This window comes from Pseudoliparis swirei, chromosome 22 (assembly GCF_029220125.1).
Source record: "Pseudoliparis swirei isolate HS2019 ecotype Mariana Trench chromosome 22, NWPU_hadal_v1, whole genome shotgun sequence".
Taxonomy (NCBI): domain Eukaryota; kingdom Metazoa; phylum Chordata; class Actinopteri; order Perciformes; family Liparidae; genus Pseudoliparis; species Pseudoliparis swirei.
Window position 1 is genome coordinate 21137450 of NC_079409.1, and position 20216 is coordinate 21157665.

The 20216-nt window shown below is 44.0% G+C and overlaps 1 protein-coding gene across 1 annotated transcript; it reads left to right on the plus strand.

Moving 5' to 3' along the window:
- The first annotated feature begins 343 nt into the window (after positions 1–343).
- depdc1b (DEP domain containing 1B) lies at positions 344–13272 on the plus strand. Its single transcript, XM_056444934.1, has 11 exons — positions 344–516; positions 3409–3674; positions 4244–4388; positions 5276–5403; positions 7029–7159; positions 7236–7283; positions 8159–8299; positions 8426–8592; positions 9226–9402; positions 11350–11532; positions 12032–13272. The coding sequence occupies exons 1-11, from the start codon at positions 469–471 to the stop codon at positions 12203–12205; spliced, it is 1608 nt and encodes a 535-aa protein (XP_056300909.1). The 5' UTR covers positions 344–468; the 3' UTR covers positions 12206–13272.
- Positions 13273–20216: the final 6944 nt, after the last annotated feature.

Consider the following 20216-nt stretch of genomic DNA (forward strand, 5'->3'; position numbering starts at 1 on the left):
ATGCACCTCAATAACACATATGACTACCTGTAATATTGAATGTACATCAATAACACATAGTACTATACCTCTAATATTGAATGTACCTCAATAACACATCGTACTACCTGAAATATTGAATGTACCTCAATAACACATAGTACTACCTGTAATATTCGTGTATATATAAAGTCTAGTAGCAGCAGCAGTTGATCGTTGAGTGTTTTGTCTCCATTCACTTCATGCCGCATTCCCGGTGGTCACGTGACCAGCTCGCTGTCTAATCACGTCGTTCCAACGGTGTGACGCGCAGACGCAGGAGATTCAAAGTGAGCAGCAACGTTTCTGTTGAGAAACTCTCGCACCACAACTTTTCGCCTGCAGCTGAGGCTCGTGGGAAACTTCTAGAAGTTACACATATATATATTTATATGTGCATATATATGTATTTATGTTTCCACACGAGTAAAGTGGGCTTTCAGGATCGGAATGGACGGTAAAGTCATTGGACCGGGTCCGTACAGAGCGACCAAGCTGGTGAGTCTGTTTCGAACGTAACTTTTACTGTGCAACGCAACAATGTATCAATAAATGTGTGGCGTTCTTTTTAGTGTTCGAATAAATCCGTCGGCAATGTAACTCTATATTCGACCAGGCCAACACCTTAACGTACTTTACGTAACATTAATTAGGTGAATTAACGTCTGTTCGCTCACAGTTGTTTTACGTTATTCGAGTCGGGAATTCAAACCGTTTGTCCTTAAAAGTGCGTTTCTAAGAGACGAGTCAACAAGAGCAACTTGTGAGTTAAAATATGTCTGCCCTGAAGTGGGTAACTCACCATGGTAACGCAAAAACCTGCAACGTGAACCTGACGTAACGTTACATGTATTCAGTCGCGACTACGTTTAAATTCCTCCATTTACACGAATACTACAAGGTGTTTACGTTATAACCTACACGTGTGACGTCACAACGTCCAAGGTGGCGTTCAGGGCATTCACCTGCACGTCCGATTTGAATAATAGTACTGTGTTAATTCAGCCAACCACGGTATTTAAAGCTTTTCTTTTAAGTCTTGTATAATGTATTTTCACAGCAGACATGTTGACATGTTGACCCAGGTGTTCACCTAATAATGTGAACGCCAGCTGTGTCACAGTGAAAGCGCTCCGTTGGCACAATAGCAGGACCCTGCAGACAAGGCAGCCAAATGGATTTCAGCCATCATCCAGTTTATTATGTGCACCTGTTCCTTTCTTACTGTGACATATCAGAATATAAAAAAATCACACGTAAAAGGTGTAATGCTCCGTGTCAAGAGAAGCTACTGAAAATAATCATGGAAGATGATCTGCAGAGTCCACTCGTGCACTTGAAAAAATAGCTATTTATCTTTTTCTGTGATGGATTTCTTTCTAGTTTGATCTGCTACACGATGCGTGTCCCATTTAGACTCATATCTTTCTAAAACTACAGTTTATTAAGGTGTATTATATACAAACAAAGCTTACAAGTACATTGTAAATGCATCATTTATGGTATCAAAACTCCCAAAGCCATTTATTTTCCTCCCAGAGAAGAAACTGAAAAACCATAACATACCACCTGCTGCCCCAAAAAGACAAACGAGGTGCAGCAGCAGCACGAAGAGCCGTCTCCACGGACAGAACCCTTTTCTGTATCTTGTTGTGATGAAATAATACTGCCCCTTTTTTAGCCCATTAGGCTTGAGGCAAACTTTTTGGCTTTTACTTCTCGGCATTTTTTTCCACCACGCATAAAGCTCTATTCATAATTCCGACCAGAGTGGGCATCATTTGCTTCACTACTCTCTTGGGATGTAATGGCCCCGTGTCGCCAAATTCTATCTGTTTTCTTTTCTTACTTTTATCTTTTGTTTTCCTGCCCATTTGGGAGAGCTGATAATACATAACCCCTGCACCATCCAAAACACTAAAAGGGGGACGTAATGTTCCATTTGTATTCATACCTGCCAATCTTTTGGTGACGATAGGACCGTGGCTTGGATTCTGTGTGTGTGATGTTTTTTAGTTTTTTAAAATAATTATTTATTTTTCGTTTTTGGACAGTATCTTAATTTACAAAGTATACATCAGCACAGGTGTAGTATTCAATATATACCATCCAGTCTTTCAAATTAAGTAACATTGAACATTTTTGGGAGAGTGTACATATAAACAGAGAAATACATCAGACAAGGGGGAGACTAGGGAGGGAGAGGGATAGAGGTTGGAGAGGTTTTTGTTTGTTGTGTGTTATGTTTTAGTTATGTTTATATCGCTCTTAAGAGAGACAGTGGTGACTGTTTCACCACTAGTCTATAAAATGGAGAACATGCAGACAGCGTCTGAAATACACCAGGGCAAAGGGCAAAACTGCCCCTAAGAAATATGATTGTGCCCCTGATATCACTCGGAGAGAGGCAACAAATGCCCCATCATTTCGAATATAATTCTGAAAATGTAATAGCGTTTTTTTTTTTGGTTCTTTGTTTTGTTCGTTCTATCTATATTGCCTGAACTGCACACACACAAACAATCATAAATATAATTTTAAATTCTAAAAATCAAAGAAATAAGTTATAATTGTTAATGAATATGATTGTCTGATTATGTTTTGATCGCCCTGTATTAATATATTTGTATGCGTGTTACTTGCATAACTCAAAAAGTATTAAACCGAATCGCATGAAATTTGGTGGGATGATTGGTTATTATCCGGGAACCATTTGATTAGATTTTGGGATTGATCGGGTCAAAGGTCAAGGTCATGAAAAGGTCAAAATCTTCTTGAGTCGCATGAAATTTGGTGGGATGATTGGTTATTATCCAGGGACCATTGGATTAGATTTTGGGATCAATCGGATCAAAGGTCAAGGTCATGAAAAGGTCAACATCTTCTTTCTACCATAGCGCGGTCAATTTCTATCCGATTGTCATGCAACTAATGCCAAAATGTTCATAATTCAATGCCCAATCTTGTGATATGCGAAGGTATGCGCTCTACCGAGTGCCCGTTCTAGTTTATGTTTTGTTGTCCGTAGACTACTGCCTAAAAGTCTTATTATTACCATTTGTATGCACACTATTTTTATCATTTTCTTTTTCCCCATAGGGCTGATAATTTTTGTCTTTATATGCATCATTATTTCACAGCAACCAGAACAATGTTCCAAACTGCCGTTAATATCACTGAAAATAGCATCTTGTTGATGGCATGAACAGCTGTTATCTGGCTCAATCAGCGTTGTGGCTCCAGAAATGAATCATTATTTATTATCATGATGTATCACATATTAAATCGCCTTAATTCGCTCTCCGTGACAACCGCTCCACAGCATCCGTAGCACCCGATCGTCTCCCTTCGTCACATATGTTTCCCCTTTTTATCTTTTTTTTCACGCAGTGGAATGAAACCATTAAACTGTTCCGCGGAGGAATGCCGCTGAGGAGGCACTGGGCGCACTTCCGCTACCACGAGTGCAGCTTCACGGGATCCGAGGCCGTGGACTATCTGCACGAGCTGCTGAGGCGCAACTACAACTTTGGGCCCGAGGTGACGCGCTACCAGACTCTGCAGCTGCTCCGGAAGTTCCTCAAGGCCCACGTCGTCGAAGACGTCAAAGGACGCCACGGGACGGAGGACTTTGAGGACGGCGGGCACCTGTACAGGTGGGACTCTGTTCATCCTGTACGGCGCCGCGGCTCGGGTCCGTTTTCCTCGGCTGAGATAGAGATAGAGAAGGAGAGTGTGATCCAAGAGGGAGATGGATTTTCAAACAGCCAATTGCTCATACGGCGCTAAAAAGCATGTGCATCTCTGTCTGTGGGGTGAAACAGTGGAATATTTTAACTGATGACATCAAAGAAAGTAAAATTCTGGTAAAAATCTGGTGATATTCAAGAAAAATTTAAAGAATTGACTGGAGAAGTACAGACGTAACAGCATTGATGAAGCATAATAAGTAACGGTTAATGGGGACAAGTTCTTGAAATTCTGGTTTGTTTGTTTTGTTTTTTGTATGTGTGTATATATGTGTATGTATGTATGTGTATTACTATGTATATATGGTTCTTTGAAATTATTTTTTTTGAGAAGTCATAGGTTAGGGCACTTATAAGCTCGATAGCTTCAGCCTCGACCCTTTCGGTCAGCCACTTTCTTCTTTTGTTGAATCCTGATTGTTGTAAATTTTGCTGATCGAAATTAAACTAAACTCAAACCCAAACCTTCTCTCCAGGTTCCCCGCCTCGTCCCCGCTCAAGTCTTTCCCACCGAGGCCTCTGCTGAGAGACGGCGGTGACCTTCCTCGACTCATTCGCTGGGATGACTATGAAGAATTTCCCCAGAGGGAAAGCACCGCACCCCTGAAGTCATCCGTCATGGTGAGAACGAGACGGAGGCGTCTGAAGTGTGCAGGCGTATGCAAACTTAGCAGAGAGCGAGATGAGATATTTTCAGAATCTACCCGGTTTTAATTACCACTGTGATGCATAATTATGCACCGCAGGTTAGTAAACAGGTCGGTTTTAATTTGTATAATGCGACACAAGAGGCACAAAATACTCCCCCGCCTTTAGTTTTGCAAACTGCTGCTGTAATTATTTCTTTTGTTGCACTCTGTGTCGGAAAGCGATACATTGGATGCTGTTGTTATATTATATATATTTATCCCACCGCATTTATACAAATATATCGGGGAACTAGAACGGGCACTCGGTAGAGCGCATACCTTCGCATATCACAAGATTGGGCATTGAATTATGAACATGTTGGCATTAGTTGCATGCCAATTGGATATAAATTGACCGCGCTATGGTAAAAAGAAGATTTTTACCTTTTCATGACCTTGACCTTTGACCCGATCGATCCCCAAATCTAATCAAATGGTCCCCGGATAATAACCAATCATCTCACCAAATTTCATGCGATTCGGTTTAATACTTTTTGAATTATGCGAGTAACACGCATACAAATAAATAAATAAATACACGGTGATCAAAACATTACCTTCCGCATTTTCAATGCGAAGGTAAACAACAACTGTGGAAAGACCCCCAGTTCTAGTGCAATGCGCCACGGTGGAAAGTACATTGTGAACCTCACCATTGAGTAAATATCAACACAACGACGATGACAACAAAGTTCCCCCCGGTGGGGTTTCTTTCATCAACGTGTATTCTGCCGTGTGTCCGCGTTGATGTCACAGAAGTATTTCTATGTTTCCGCTCGCTGAATTCTTTCATCCGCGTCTCTGTTCCTCGGCGGTCAGGCCTCCGATCCGTGGAACAAGAGGCACAGCGTTGCTCTCGGGGACGTGCACGAGTGCAAGCTCATCCGGAGGAAGGAGATCACGCCGAAGCAAGTGGACCACATCTGGAAATCGATGACAGTCGCCCAGTATGTAACCGGAACCTCTTTCCACATGACGTTCTGTCAGGTGGTTCCACAGCTTTCTTTCGGTTTGTTTGTCGTATAAAGTGCGTAGCCAGATGGGACTTCATTGTATTCATCATGGGAAGCAAAGTACGCCGACGTTAAAATTGACTTATTGTATTTAATGCAAACAAGAACTAGAACGGGCACTCGGTAGAGCGCATACCTTCGGCTCAGCCACATTTTGGCCTTTTCATGACCTTGACCTTTGACCCAATCAATCCCAAAATCTAATCAAATGGTCCCCGGATAATAACCAATCATCCCACCAAATTTCATGCGATTCGGTTTAATACTTTTTGAGTTATGTGAATAACACCCAAACACGCACACTACAAATAAATAAATACGCGGCGATTAAAACATAATAACCATTTCCTTGCTCTGACAGTCACAATTCTTCTGTCTGCTGAGCTCCTGGAGGGTAGGGGTGGGGTCCTCCTCATCCTCCGAGGATGAAGAGGGGCACTGGCACTACGAGGACTGTATTTAAAAATAATAATTAGTAAACGCGTCTTTGAAATAGATTTTAAAATGTTTTATATTTAAGATCAGGGAAGGGCTCATAATGGGAAAAGTAAAATTAAAGGGGCAGAAAAAGTCAATTAAAACACGCGGATGCTTCCTAATGCTCACCCAAGAATGGATCAAATAAAATAAATAAGCAAAACCCCATAACATACACTACCGTTCAAAAGTTTGGGGTCACTTAGAAATGTCTTTATTTTTCTAAGAAAAGCACTGTTTTTTCAATAAAGATAACATTAATCAAAAATACACACTATACATTGTTAATGTGGTAAATGACTATTCTAGGTGGAAACGTCTGGTTTTTAATGAAATATCTCCAGAGGTGTAGAGAGGCCCATTTCCATCAACTATCACTCCAGTGTTCTAATGGTACATTGTGTTTGCTAATCGCCTTAGAAGACTAATGTCTGATTAGAAAACCCTTGTGCAATTATGTTAGCACAGCTGAAAACAGTTATGCTGGTGATATAAGCTATACAACTGGCCTTCCTTTGAGCTTGAAGTTTGAAGAACAAAATTAATACTTCAAATATTAATCATTATTTCTAACCTTGTCAATGTCTTGACTATATTTTCTATTCAATTTTCAATTCATTTGATAAATAAAAGTGAGTTTTCATGGAAGACACGAAATTGTCTGGATGACCCCAAACCTTTGAACGGTAGTGTATAAATGGAAAATAAGAGCCCCGGGGTATAAGTTAAAAACATGTGAATAGTAATACACTTTAAAATAAATAATTAAATTGATAAATAAAGGATAGCATTAAAATATACAAAGCATCTAAAAGAAATGAAGTGCTTAAAAATTCGTAAAATACATCGTTTAAGAGACACAAAAAGATGGTTAGGCTGCTGTATGTTGGCTTATTTGGCTCCAGTTGTTTAATAGTTTGAAAACTGGCAACTGAGAGTAGTCGCATCATCAGCTACTCGTCTTCTTTCTTTTTATACGTTGATTTTGCTAACATGTGACATAACACGTAGTTGTGTGCCGAGCTGTTATTGAAGGGGCACCCCAGGGCGACTCCTGATGCTCGACGCCCACTCTGTTTCAGCCTCCAGCGGGTGCTCGGCCTGCGGTCCTTGGACGGCGTTCTGGACGTCGCGCTCGTCCACGGCAAGCACATCGTTCACAACGTGTTCGGCGTGAACAAGACGGGCGTCGTCGTGCTGGAGAACAAAGCCGGTAAGACGCCCCCGAGTCACCGCGAGGAGTAAAACGGGAGGTTTTGTGGCGTCTCACGCGTCTCCCCCCTCCCCAGAGGACATGCCGTATTGGGTGGCGTCGGCCATGAAATGCCTCGCCAATTGTAAGTATTCATTTTTAAGTTCACTTAACCCTTGTGTTTCCTTAGGGTCAATTTGACCCGATTCAATATTTAACCCTCCTGCCGCCTTAGGATTAATTTGACCCCATTCAATGTTTAATGTCGGTGTTCTTTCGGTTGTCAACAAACAAACATAAAGTACCTCACACTTAAACTTGGAAAACAATATTAATTCTAATCATTTTCTGGAGGTTTTAATTGCTGGCGTCAAATTGACCCCAAGGGTAAAATATGTTAGTAAATATAAAGGTAACAGGAGGGTTAAACATTGAAGCGTGTCAAATTGACCCTAAGGCAACAGGAGGGTTAAAGAATTAAACAAATAATTCACCATCTGCTGCGGTCTGCAGTGAGGTCGAAGAAGCTGAAGGGTAACCGTCTCATCTTTAGATGATTGTGACGCCTCTGGTCTCTAAGCTGAAGCTGCACGCTTCACTTTTTTCCCACTCTTTCTTTTTTTGAGAGAATAGGAGCCAAATTTACCAGATGGCTCAATTTGGGTTTAACTTGTGTGTGTGTGTGCGTGCGTGTTTGTGTGTTTAGGGGGTTAGGGTGAGTGTGTGTTTAGGGTGTGTGTGTGTTTAGGGGGTTAGGGTGAGTGTGTGTTTAGAGAGTTAGGGTGAGTGTGTGTTTAGGGGGTTATGGTGAGTGTGTGTGTGTTTAGAGAGTTAGGGTTAGGGTGAGTGTGTGTTTAGGGTGTGTGTGTATTTAGGGGGTTAGGGTGAGTGTGTGTTCAGGTTTAGTGTGTGTGTTGTGTGTGCACATACCCCATACAATCTACAGCACCGTTTTGGGTGTTTCATGTGGATGTATTCCACATTTAATTGTGCTAAGCGGTCCATTGTTCTCCCCCTCAGGGCCCAATGGCAACGAGAGCAAACAGCCAGTGTACCCGGGCTTCGAGAGGGATGTTCTGAGAACTGTGGCGGACTATTTCCAGAGACTCAAAGAACCCCTGCTGACTTTCCATCTCTATGAAGTCTTCGTCAACATCCTCAGTGAGTGCCTCACCATGCGGATCAAAGATGCCGCCGCAGGCCGTTGGTGCTGCATCCGGCCTGTATGCGTCTTCCCCGAGGATCAGGACTCTTCTTCTCCTCCTCCTCCTCCTCGTGTCTCTGCAGGTCTGCTGCCCCAGCAGCAAGAAGCCACCGAGGCTCTCCAAGTCAGCTGCCTCCTGCTGCCGCCGGCCAACCGGAGGCGCCTGCAGCTGTTGATGCGTCTCATGGCGCGGGTCTGCCACAATCCCCACCTGCCTCCGCTCAACGACGCCATCGCCACCCGCACACTGGTACACACACACACACACACACACACACACACACCTCACGCTTATTGGCTGCATATCTGTAGGATCAGCATGCACACAGGGTATTGTACACACAATTAAAATTCACTTTATTTTTTACTGCCCAATATCACAAATTACGATCTGTACACAGACGACATCCCTGACCTTTGACCTCACATCGGATCAGGAACGACTCCCAAGAAATAGAAAAAAAACCTTTCAGGAGGGCAACAGAGGAGGATCAATTACATTGATTATGTCTATATCTTTGTCACACTTTTTATATTGTGTAAGAACGGTCTTATTTGCTATAGTTTCCTATTTGTTATTGGATTGAATTTTGCAAGGTAAACACACGCCGGCCTGTCGGAAATATCCTGAGTCCAGAACCTTTGCTTATTAAACCTGGGGATTGTAACACAGAGTGTGTGTGTGTGTGTGTGTGTGTGTGTGTGTGTGTGTGTGTGTGTGTGTGTGTGTGTGTGTGTGTACACACTCCTGACCTCTGTCCTCTGTCTTGTGTCCTGTGTCCCGTGTCCTGTGTCCTCTGTCCTCTGTCGTGTGTCCTCTGTCCTGTGTCCTCTGTCCTGTGTCCTCTGTCCTGTGTCCTGTGTCCTGTGCTGGCCTCTGCAGATGGTGCAGATGTTCTCGCACTGCGTCCTGGGCTCGCTGGAGGAGATGGACGTGGATGAGCTGCTGGCCACCAAGCTGGTGGTGTTCATGATGGAGCACCACCACGCCATCTTCCAGGTTCCCCCCCGGCTGCGTCGCCAGGTCGAGGAGCACCTGTCCCACCTCAAGAGAGTTCAGGTGGGTCCCCGTGTTCGGCCGAGTCACTTGTTACAACCTGACCGTTACAATTTCCTCTCTTTTTTTGTACTTTTCTTTGTTTGAAATATTATTTTATGTTCATAATAAAACATTTACTAATACATGTCGGACACATCCTATTGCTCCAGGATACTGGAGGAATCAAATACACCTGAGAATCATTTTTAGTACGTCTACCTTTAACTCAAATTCTTTTACTTTTCCGAATTGCGACATTTATGTTTTATGTCTCGCCCTGAAGATCTAATAAAATATAAAGTTGCTTTCGACACTCGGTACTTTATGACTCATGACAATAACAGTAATATTAGCATCTATAAAATGCGACACATTGCATCGTGGTGTTGTTTGCAGAAAGTTGAGCATTACTTTTTAGGATTTTTAGGGCATCACACACACACATACACAGGGTGCAATTCACATGGTCAGAATTATGAAACTAATGAAATGGTACAACAAAATAAAAGTTGACTGAATCTAAATAGCTTCTAGAATGTACCGCTGGATATGCGACATGTTGTGACCACTGTTATATTGAACCTGTGATTGAACTGTACTACAATTTGTATGTGTGTGTGTGTGTGTGTGTGGTGCCGTCACTTGGAAGTTTTATTATATTTATTAAAGCCGCGTCTACTTCTAAAAGTTTTATTATATTTATTAAAGCCGCGTCTACTTCTAAAACCAGCCAGTTGTCGGTTTCGTGAAAAAATACCCTATTTCAGTTTCTTCTGTCATGACCTGCGGTGATGGGAGGATCAGCTGTATTTTCTACCTCTACTGCCGCTGAAATATCATCTTCCTATGCCGAGTTAACAGCCGTTGCTACGGGAGACGCATCGTCAGTTGTGATGCCTTCACAGGTTTTTTATTTCTCTGTTAGTCCTGACTGCTTCAAGAGGAACCCTGAGCCCTCGTGGTCTCTTTCATGTGCTGATGGGCTCTTCCCCTCTTATGTTGTCCTCTCTGCACCGCCGGGTTCATGTTGATGTGAACATGTGTGTTTATTTCTTTTGTCAGTCGCATGAGAACACGATGACAGTCTGTGGTCTACATGTTGGGCCTCCAGATGATTGGCTGTTATCTTTTAGCCCGACGGAAGATGCACAAGCTCGACATCCCGCGATGTGAAGAGGACTGAAAACATCATTTCTTCCCCATTGATCGCTGTAAATGAGATTTAAAAAGTTGAACTATCCTAATATCTCACGTGTCTCATATTCGTCATGTTGATTATTCACGTTCGACAGATCTGGGTAATACAATGAATCCTTAAGAAATGTACAATAATTCCAGGTTATATCACAGCAAGTTTCTTTTCATGACTTTTTCCAAAACCTTTGGGATGAAAAAAAAATTCACGGAATTTTCCCGGCCCGGAAATAACCACTTCCAGGTTTTCTATGATCGTACGAACCCTGAGCATTTGGCAGTTCCTATATATTAATTTTATCCAGCTGATAATAAATAATGCAACAGCTAAATAAATTCGCTGTATGTGTTCAGTAGTCTGGCAAAAGCTTCTATTTGCCTATTTTTTTCAGGGTTCGTACGTTCATGGAAAACCTGGAAAAGGTTATTTCCAGGCCTGGAAAAGTCTGTGAAAACATTTTTTATCCCAAAAGTTTTTTAAAAGTCCTGAAAATGTGTAACGTTCATTTACGCAGTTTTATTAAAAGAATACACATTTTTTGAAATATTTATTCTTTGAATCAAACCATTGTATCTCATGTATACACCGAGATTTCACAAAATGTTTGGTCACGGAAATGTTATTTAAAGTCCTTTACATCCATTGGTCAACATGTGCATGACCCCTGGAGGCTGTATTTCAGTATGGTGGCGTATTTGGCTTTTCTATAATCTATATTCAGCATATCCTCGTGTTTTTTATAATCCCGTACGTTCCTGTGCGTCTTCCGCCAGATCAAATACGCGGGTTCAGAAACCGACTTCAGTGCGTCTCCGGCGTTCTGTAAGCAGATCAGCCGGGTGGAGTGCGAGGAGCGCACGGTCATCGGAACCCAGACGCCGCTGCAGGCGCTGCTGGAAGGCCTGATCGCCGACCGGGAGCTGCCCGCCAAGGACAAGAGGAAGCGCCTCAAACAGGTTGGCGTCCGGGAGGGGGAGGGGCCTATTTCAAGTCCTGATGGTCGATATATCAAACCGCTCTCAAGCAATGTCCCGTCACATTTACTCATCGGCCATTTGTGTGTTTAAGAAAGTGGTTTGAATGTTCAACGGCTTTTATTTCAGTATGTTTAGGTAAATATAGAGCTTTTATTTTAGTATGTTTAGGTAAATATAGAGCTTTTATTTTAGTATGTTTAGGTAAATATAGAGCATTTATTTTAGTATGTTTAGGTAAATATAGAGAGCTTTTATTTTAGTATGTTTAGGTAAATATAGAGCTTTTATTTTAGTATGTTTAGGTAAATATAGAGAGCTTTTATTTTATTATGTTCAGGTGAATAAAGAGCTTTTATTTTAGTATGTTTAGGTGAATAAAGAGCTTGTATGTTTAGGTGAGTAGAGAGCTGTGGCCCCAGCACGTATAGGGGTCGTCTTTGGTGCACACTTCCTGTCCAGTAATGGCCTCCCTCCTCAGTTCCAGAGGTCGTACCCAGACGTCTACCTGCGGCGGCTCCCCACCCAGGAGAGCAGGGCGGCCGTCGTGCCTGAGAGAAGCCCGTGGCTCAAACCCCACCTCATGTTCTTCAACCTCAAGAAGCCCCTCCAGGCCATCCAGCCCTTCCAGAGGAGCTGGAGCTTCAGGGCGTGACCAGGAGACCCAGAACAACCAGGCTGAAGAACACTGCTCAATGACCACGAATAATATGAGTTAGTATTCATAATAATACAACATTCCCTCTGTCACGCAGAGCAAACTACGTGTGGACGGCGGTACTGACTCTTTTTAACAAATGCATTTGATTGACAAAGTATGTGATGGAACGCTAACGCCATAAGAACCACGGGTTGGTCTGAGAATGAACTCCTAATAGTTGTGTGTTGGTACATTTTACTACGAAACACCTGTGTGCTAGAGATGTGTCCTCACGGGCGGCGTCCTCCCCGTAACTGAATTTAATTCACTACGTTTCAAAAGTATTAATACGCCAGGTGCTAACATTATGGGTCGTGACTCGTGCACTCTGAAACCACTTCTATAGTTTTGCACTATAACAAAAAAATATATAGATTTTAAAAACAGATTACGTCATTTCAGGCGATATTTTAGTTTGTTGTGCGTTTACCTTTTGATCACACGGTCATTAATATGCTGTATCCAGGCAACCGGGCCTGATCCTTTGTGTGTCTTTTTTGCCACTTACGTGGTGTCTGTTTGCTGTTACTGAACCGACACTTTGTCTTCAGGACGTGGTTGAAAATCGTCGATGTTTAAATTTATCTTTAAAACGTGCACTACTGCGTCTGAAATATTGACCTGCTGAATATTAATCTCAGAATGGGGGGAAGAAGAGGCAAACATTTCACTGGATACACAATGTCCTCTCCCCCCCCCCCCCCCCACTGGACGGCTCTCTAAAACAATGATGTCATGTTTTACTTGTTCTGTATATCTGTTCTTAAGTGTTTAATATTCGCCTTTTACTGTTTGTCAACGTCCTGCTGTCGGGTTGTTTTTCACTTAAATTTTAGACTTAATTTCTGTTTAATAAGTGATAATAATAAGTGTTGTTTTTTTTCTATGAATGTTCTTGAACAAATGTAATAATGCTGGAATAACTGTTGCACTTGAATGCTGCTCTGTGCTGGAAGAACTAACAGGATCAAAGTGAGTCCGTGTTGGATGTTCCCCATAAACATGACGGTTTGTGTAACTAACCCGAGTGGCTTTGTTTTCTTCCTCCGGGTTTAGAGATAGTTTTATATGATTTATTATTCCACGTGCAGGAGTCTCGTTCTGATGGATCCATGAACCCGAGCTGAAGGCTGAAAACGTGACGCTCACAGTTTATTGTTGTTGATGGCAGTCTGACGTGTATTTTTAGCTCGGGCCGTCTGGAGAACACGTGATCCGGACTGAACAATTTTAACGGGGGGGAAAAATGCAATACAATTTAAACTAGAACGGACACTCGGTAGAGCGGATACCTTCACATATCACAAGATTGGGCATTGAATTATGAACATTTTGGCATTAGTTGCATGCCAATTGGATAGAAATTGGTAAAAAGAAAATGTTGACCTTTTCGTGACCGTTGACCCGATCGATCCCAAAATCTACTCAAATGGTCCCCGGATAATAACCAATCATCCCACCAAATTTCATGTGATTCTAGACGATTTTGACCTTTTCATGACCTTGACCTTTGACCCGATCGATCCCAAAATCTAATCAAATGGTCCCCGGATAATAACCAATCATCCCACCAAATTTCATGCGATTCGGTTTAATACTTTTTGAGTTATGCGAGTAACACGCATACAAATAAATACACGGCGATCAAAACATAACCTTCCGAATTTTCAATGCGAAGGTAATCAATGATCCCATCATGGTATTAATACTTTATCTTGATTAAGGAATGAGCCGTTGAGTGGTTTGATTGTCCGTGCAGCATACTTACCCATCATGATGAATATAGAAGTGCTGCAGAAGGACACTAAATACAGCTTTTGTACAAGATTTATAAATTGTATTCATTTATTCTCGCAAAAAAAATTTATATTATCATGATCATTATTTAGCAATATTAATTTAAATGTTATTTTCTTCAAGTACAAGAGTGAGATGGTCATCAATGGCCCTTTTCCATCTTCCCTCTTCTCTTGCCATATTTATCGAGACAAAAGCTTTTGATTGACGGTAATAATAGAATGGGGTGGGGGGGGGTCTTTAGTGGGATATCAATAGAGTTGCTCGTCACCGGGGATGCACCATGAGCCGCACGGTGCCGACGCTACCGCGTGCATGCTTAAAAATCATGCTCGGTGATGAGTTATGCACAAGTTATGACCGCACTGTGTGTGTGTGTGTGTGTGTGTGTGTGTGTGTGTGTGTGTCTGGGAGGCGTCAACGTTGGACATATGTCAAAACGTGTCAACAGTTGTGTCAGCTGCAACGCTCCCTGTATACACAGAGCAGGTATAGGTTCTATTTTAGGCACGGAGCCGTTTAAGGGTCCGAGTCCATGTCTGCTTTGCGAGGACAGTGATGTCATCCTGAGCTCCAACGGGACTCGAACACACGGCCTGTGCACACATCCACGTCGGTGTGAAGTTCCATAGCTGTGATGTGATGGTCACCAAACTCATCTGTAGTTCTTCTGCAGGTCTTCTGCATGTCTTCTGCAGGTATTGTGCAGGTCTTCTGTAGTTCTTCTGCAGGTCTTCTGGAGTTCTGATGCAGGTCTTCTTCAGGTCTTGTGGCCACATTTTTGGGCAGTTGTTGTGTGGATGTGAGTGAGCCATCCTCCGTGGTGGGGGTGGAGGCCACGCTGTGTCCCTGATGCTTTCTGGGAACAGACACGTCACCGAGGTAATTGCTTTTTCCCTCTGGGTTGTTGTTTCTGTGAAGTCTCTAGACCGTTTAGCAAAGCAACAAAATAATGCTGAACGTTTAATATTGTCACAGTAACAAGAGCGTAAATATATATATACATATATATATGTATATATATATATACATACATATGTATTTATTCAGAAAATAATGCAGAATGTTTAATATTGAGTTTAATAAGAGCATACATATATATGTATATATATATATATGTATATATACATACATATGTATATAAAGTAAACAATGTTGTATGCTTAATATTGTCACACTAACATGAACATATATATATATATTATATAAAGTAAATAATGCTGTATGTTTAATATGTTCCCACTATTAAGAACACATAAGGTGTGCATACGGTGTCGGCGCTAACATGGAACAGTAAAAGTACCAAAACAAAGTAAATTCTGGATTTGGATGTTTCAGTGAATTTATGATTTATAGTCATAATAATGAGCAATTTAAAATACTAAATGCTGAATACACACACGGAGAGCGTTACTGCCTATTCTGATATTTGATCTCAGTCGACACCGCTCCATGAAGAGGAACACAAAACCATGCTCACTCCATCAATGACAACGAGATAACAGAAAGATAGAGGACACGAGGCTGCAATGACTGCATGGGGTGAGAGAGAGAGAGAGAGAGTGAGAGAGGGGCGAGAGAGAGAGAGGGTGAGGAGAGTGAGAGAGAAAGTGGTGAGTGAGGAGGAAGTGAGGAGGTGGAGTGAGAGATAAGTAGTGAGGAGAGGAGAAGTAGTGGTGAGGGAGTGAGCGAGAAAAGTAGTGAGTGAGAGGGTGAGAGAGAGTGAGTGAGGGAGGGTGAGAGGATAAGTAGTGAGTGAGAGGGAGAAGTAGTGAGTGAGAGGGAGAAGTAGTGAGTGAGAGGGAGTGAGCGAGAAAAGTAGTGAGTGAGAGGAGGAGTGAGAGGAGAGTAGTGGTGAGGAGGTGGTGAGAGAGAGAGTGAGGTGAGAGAGAAGTAGTGAGTGAGGAGGTGAGTGAGAGATAAGTGAGTGAGAGGGAGAAGAGGAGTGAGAGAGAAGTGGGAGGAGTGAGAGAGAGAAGTGGTGAGTGAGAGGAGGAGGAGTGAGAGAGATAAGTAGTGAGTGAGAGGGTGAGTGAGAGAGAAGTAGGAGTGAGAGAGAGGTGAGTGAGAGGAGTGAGTGAGAGAGAAGTAGTGAGTGAGAGGAGTGGGAGGGATAAGTGGTGAGAGAGAGGAGTGAGTGAGAGGGAGTGAGTGAGTGAGAGGAGTGAGAGATAAGTAGTGAGTGAGAGGGAGTGAGTGAGGAGGGAGTGAGAGAGATAAGTAGTGAGTGAGAGGAGTGAGTGAGAGGTGAGTGAGAGAGGTGAGTGGTGGTGAGTGGAGTGAGAGAGAAGTGGTGAGGAGGAGTGAGTGAGAGATAAGTGGTGAGTGAGGAGGAGGTGGTGAGTGAGAGGGAGTGAGTGAGAGGAGTAAGTGGTGAGGAGGAGGAGTGAGAGGAGTGAGTGAGTGAGAGAGGAAGAGTGAGTGAGAGGGAGTGAGTGAGAGAGATAAGTAGTGAGTGAGAGAGAGTGAGTGAGTGAGAGGGAGTGAGTGAGAGAGATAAGTAGTGAGTGAGAGGGAGTGAGTGAGTGAGAAGTAGTGAGTGAGAGAGAAAAGTAGTGAGTGAGAGGGAGTGAGTGAGTGAGAGGGAGTGAGTGAGAGAGATAAGTAGTGAGAGGAGTGAGATGTGGTGAGTGAGAGAGGTGAGTGAGGAGTGAGAGATAAGTAGTGAGTGAGAGGAGTGAGTGAGAGGAGGAGTGAGAGAGATAAGTGGTGAGTGAGAGGGTGGTGAGGAGAGGAGTGAGAGAGATAAGTAGTGAGTGAGGAGGAGTGAGAGAGATAGTGGTGAGGAGAGGAGGTGAGTGGAGGAGGAGAGAGATAAGTAGTGAGTGAGAGGGAGGAGGAGAGAGATAAGTAGTGAGTGAGAGGGAGGAGTGAGTGAGTGAGAGAGTAAGTGGAGTGAGAGGAAGTGGTGAGTGAGAGGGTGAGTGAGAGAGATAAGTGAGGAGAGGAGAGAGAGAGAAGTAGTGAGTGAGAGGGAGTGGAAGTAGTGAGTGAGAGGGAGTGAGTGAGAGAGATAAGTAGTGAGTGAGAGGGAGTGAGTGAGAGAGATAAGTAGTGAGTGAGAGGGAGAAGTAGTGAGTGAGAGGGAGTGAGTGAGAGAGTAGTGAGGAGGAGGAGGTGAGGAGGGAGAGGAGTGAGGAGTGGGAGGAGAGAGATGAAGTGGTGAGTGAGAGGGAGTGAGCGAGACAGAGAAGTAGTGAGTGAGAGGAAGTGGAGTGAGAGGGTGGAGTGAGAGAGAAGTGGTGAGTGAGGAGAGGAGAGGAGTGAGAGGGAGAGATAAGTAGTGAGTGAGAGGAGGAGTGAGAGAGAGAAGTAGTGAGTGAGGAGGGAGTGAGAGGAAGTAGTGAGTGAGAGGGGGAGGAGAAGTAGTGAGTGAGAGGAGGAGTGAGAGAGAGTGAGAGAGAAGTAGTGAGTGGAGAGGATGGAGTGAGTGAGGGAGGAGGAGAGGATGGAGTGAGTGAGAGGGAGTGAGTGAGAGAGAGAAAGTGAGTGAGGAGAGGAGTGAGTGAGAGGAGGAGGAGAGAGAGTAGTGAGTGAGAGAGGGAGAAGAGTGAGTGAGGAGAGGAGGAGTGAGGAGAGAGAGAGAGAAGTGAGTGAGAGGGAGGAGTGAGAGAGAGAAGTAGTGAGTGAGGAGGAGTGAGTGAGAGAGAGTGAGTGAGTGAGAAGTAGTGAGTGAGAGACATAACTAGTGAGTGAGAGGGAGGAGTGAGAGAAGGAGAGGAGAAGTGAGGAGTGAGAGGGAGAAGTGGAGTGAGAGTGGAGGAGGAGTGAGGAGAGAGGAGTGAGTGAGAGAAGTAGTGAGTGAGAGGAGTGAGGAGAGAGAGTGAGTGAGAGGGTGAGTGAGAGAGAAGTAGTGAGTGAGGAGGGAGTGAGTGAGAGAGAGAAGTAGTGGTGAGAGGGAGGTGAGGGAGAGAGAAGTGGTGAGTGAGAGGAGTGAGAGAGATAAGTAGTGAGTGAGAGGGAGTGAGTGAGAGAGAGAAGTAGTGAGTGAGAGGGAGTGAGTGAGAGAGATAAGTAGTGAGTGAGAGGGATTGAGTGAGGGAGGAGAGTGAGAGAGTGGTGAGTGAGGAGGGGAGTGAGAGTGGTGAGAGAGAAGTGGTGAGTGAGAGGGAGTGAGTGAGAGAGAGAAGTGGTGAGTGAGAGGGAGGAGTGAGAGAGAGTAGTGGTGGAGGAGGAGTGAGGAGTGAGTGAGAGGAGAGTGAGAAGTAGTGAGTGAGTGGGAGAGAGGAGTGAGTGGGAGGAGTGGAGAGAGAGAAGTAGTCAGTGAGAGGGAGTGAGTGAGAGAGATAGGAGTGAGTGAGTGAGAGGGAGTGAGTGAGAGGAGAGAGTAGTGAGTGAGAGGGAGAAGTAGTGAGTGAGAGAGAAGTAGTGAGTGAGAGGGAGTGAGTGAGAGAGATAAGTAGTGAGTGAGAGGGAGTGAGTGAGAGAGAGAAGTAGTGAGTGAGAGGGAGTGAGTGAGAGAGAGAAGTAGTGAGTGAGAGGGAGTGAGTGAGAGAGAGAAGTAGTGAGTGAGAGGGAGGTGAGGAGAGGAGAAGTAGTGGTGAGAGGAGAGGAGTGAGTGAGAGAAGTAGTGAGTGAGGAGAGGGAGGAGGAGAGAGAGTGGTGAGTGAGAGGGAGTGAGTGAGAGAGAGTGAGAGGTGAGTGAGAGGTGAGGAGAGGAGTGAGTGAGAGGAGAGAAGTGGTGAGTGAGGGGTGGTGGGAGAGAGAAGTGGTGAGTGAGAGAGGGGTGGTGGAGGAGGTGGTGAGGAGGGGTGGAGGAGAGGGAAGTGGAGTGAGAGAGAGAAGTAGTGAGTGAGAGGGGAGGAGTGAGAGAGAAGTAGTGAGTGAGAGGAGTGGTGGGAGAGATAAGTGGTGAGTGAGAGGTGAGTGAGAGAGAGAAGTGGAGGAGAGGGAGGAGTGAGGTGAGAGAGAAGTAGTGAGTGAGAGGGAGTGGTGAGGAGAGAGAAGAGTGAGTGAGAGGAGGAGGAGAGAGATAAGTAGTGGTGAGAGGAGGAGTGAGAGAGAGAAGTAGTGAGTGAGAGGGAGGGAGTGAGAGAGAAGTGGTGAGTGAGAGGGAGTGAGTGAGAGAGAAGTGGTGAGGAGGGAGGAGGAGAAGTGGTGAGTGAGAGGGAGAGTGGAGAGAGAGAAGTAGTGAGTGAGAGGAGTGAGTGAGAGAGAAGTGGTGAGAGAGGAGGAGAGAGATAAGTAGTGAGTGAGAGAGGAAGTGGAGTGAGAGGGGTGAGAGAGAGAAGTGAGTGAGTGAGAGAGATAAGTAGTGAGTGAGGAGGGAGGAGTGAGAGAAGTAGTGAGTGAGAGAGAGAGTGGTGGAGAGGTGAGTGAGAGAGAAGTGGTGAGGAGAAGTGGTGAGGAGAGAGAGAAGTGGTGAGTGAGAGAGAGTGAGTGAGAGAGAGAGTGGTGAGTGAGGAGAGGGAGTGAGTGAGAGAGAGATAAGTAGTGAGTGAGAGGGAGTGAGTGAGAGAGAGTAGTGAGTGAGAGGGAGTGAGTGAGAGAGATAAGTAGTGAGTGAGAGGGAGAAGTAGTGAGTGAGAGGGAGTGAGTGAGAGAGAGAAGTAGTGAGTGAGAGGGAGTGAGTGAGAGAGATAAGTAGTGAGTGAGAGGGAGTGAGTGAGAGAGAGAAGTAGTGAGTGAGAGAGATAAGTAGTGAGTGAGAGGGAGTGAGAGAGAGAGGAAGTGAAGCATTATGTAAAAGATGGCCTAAAAGAAAACCAAGATAGAAGAACAAGTGTTCTTCCTGATTGTTTTCTTTGAGTTAAACACAATCAGCGTATTAGTTCCTGATGAAAGGCGGTGATGAGTTATTATTCATCCCTCTGAGCAGCTCAGTGTTCATGTGGAGCATCGTTCACATCACAGGGATCCAGAGCTCCTCTGTTGCCGCAGCAACCAGCCCGACGACAGAGTGGAGCAAAACAACCTGTCACACATCGTGTTGATGAGTTCCGGCTCATTGAGGAGGGACCTCTAAACCGACCGGATAATCCATATGAGAGATACAGAAAGGTTGTCAGGAGCGTATTTCAGGGCAAACATCATCACTCATGTGTTTTTACTTTTTACATAACATTTTTTTTTACATCATATTCTTTTGGGAACAGTAAAAAGTCATAAACGACGGTTATATAGAATAACTAAAGCCGCCTACGGGGGAAGGAGTTCCTCTGAAGCTGAT

Coding starts and splice junctions, on each gene's coding strand:
- depdc1b (XM_056444934.1), top strand. CDS start 469: ATGGACGGTAAAGTCATTGGACCGGGTCCGTACAGAGCGACCAAGCTG. Junction 517..3,408: donor CGTACAGAGCGACCAAGCTG/GTGAGTCTGTTT, acceptor TTTTTCACGCAG/TGGAATGAAACCATTAAACT. Junction 5,404..7,028: donor AAATCGATGACAGTCGCCCA/GTATGTAACCGG, acceptor ACTCTGTTTCAG/CCTCCAGCGGGTGCTCGGCC.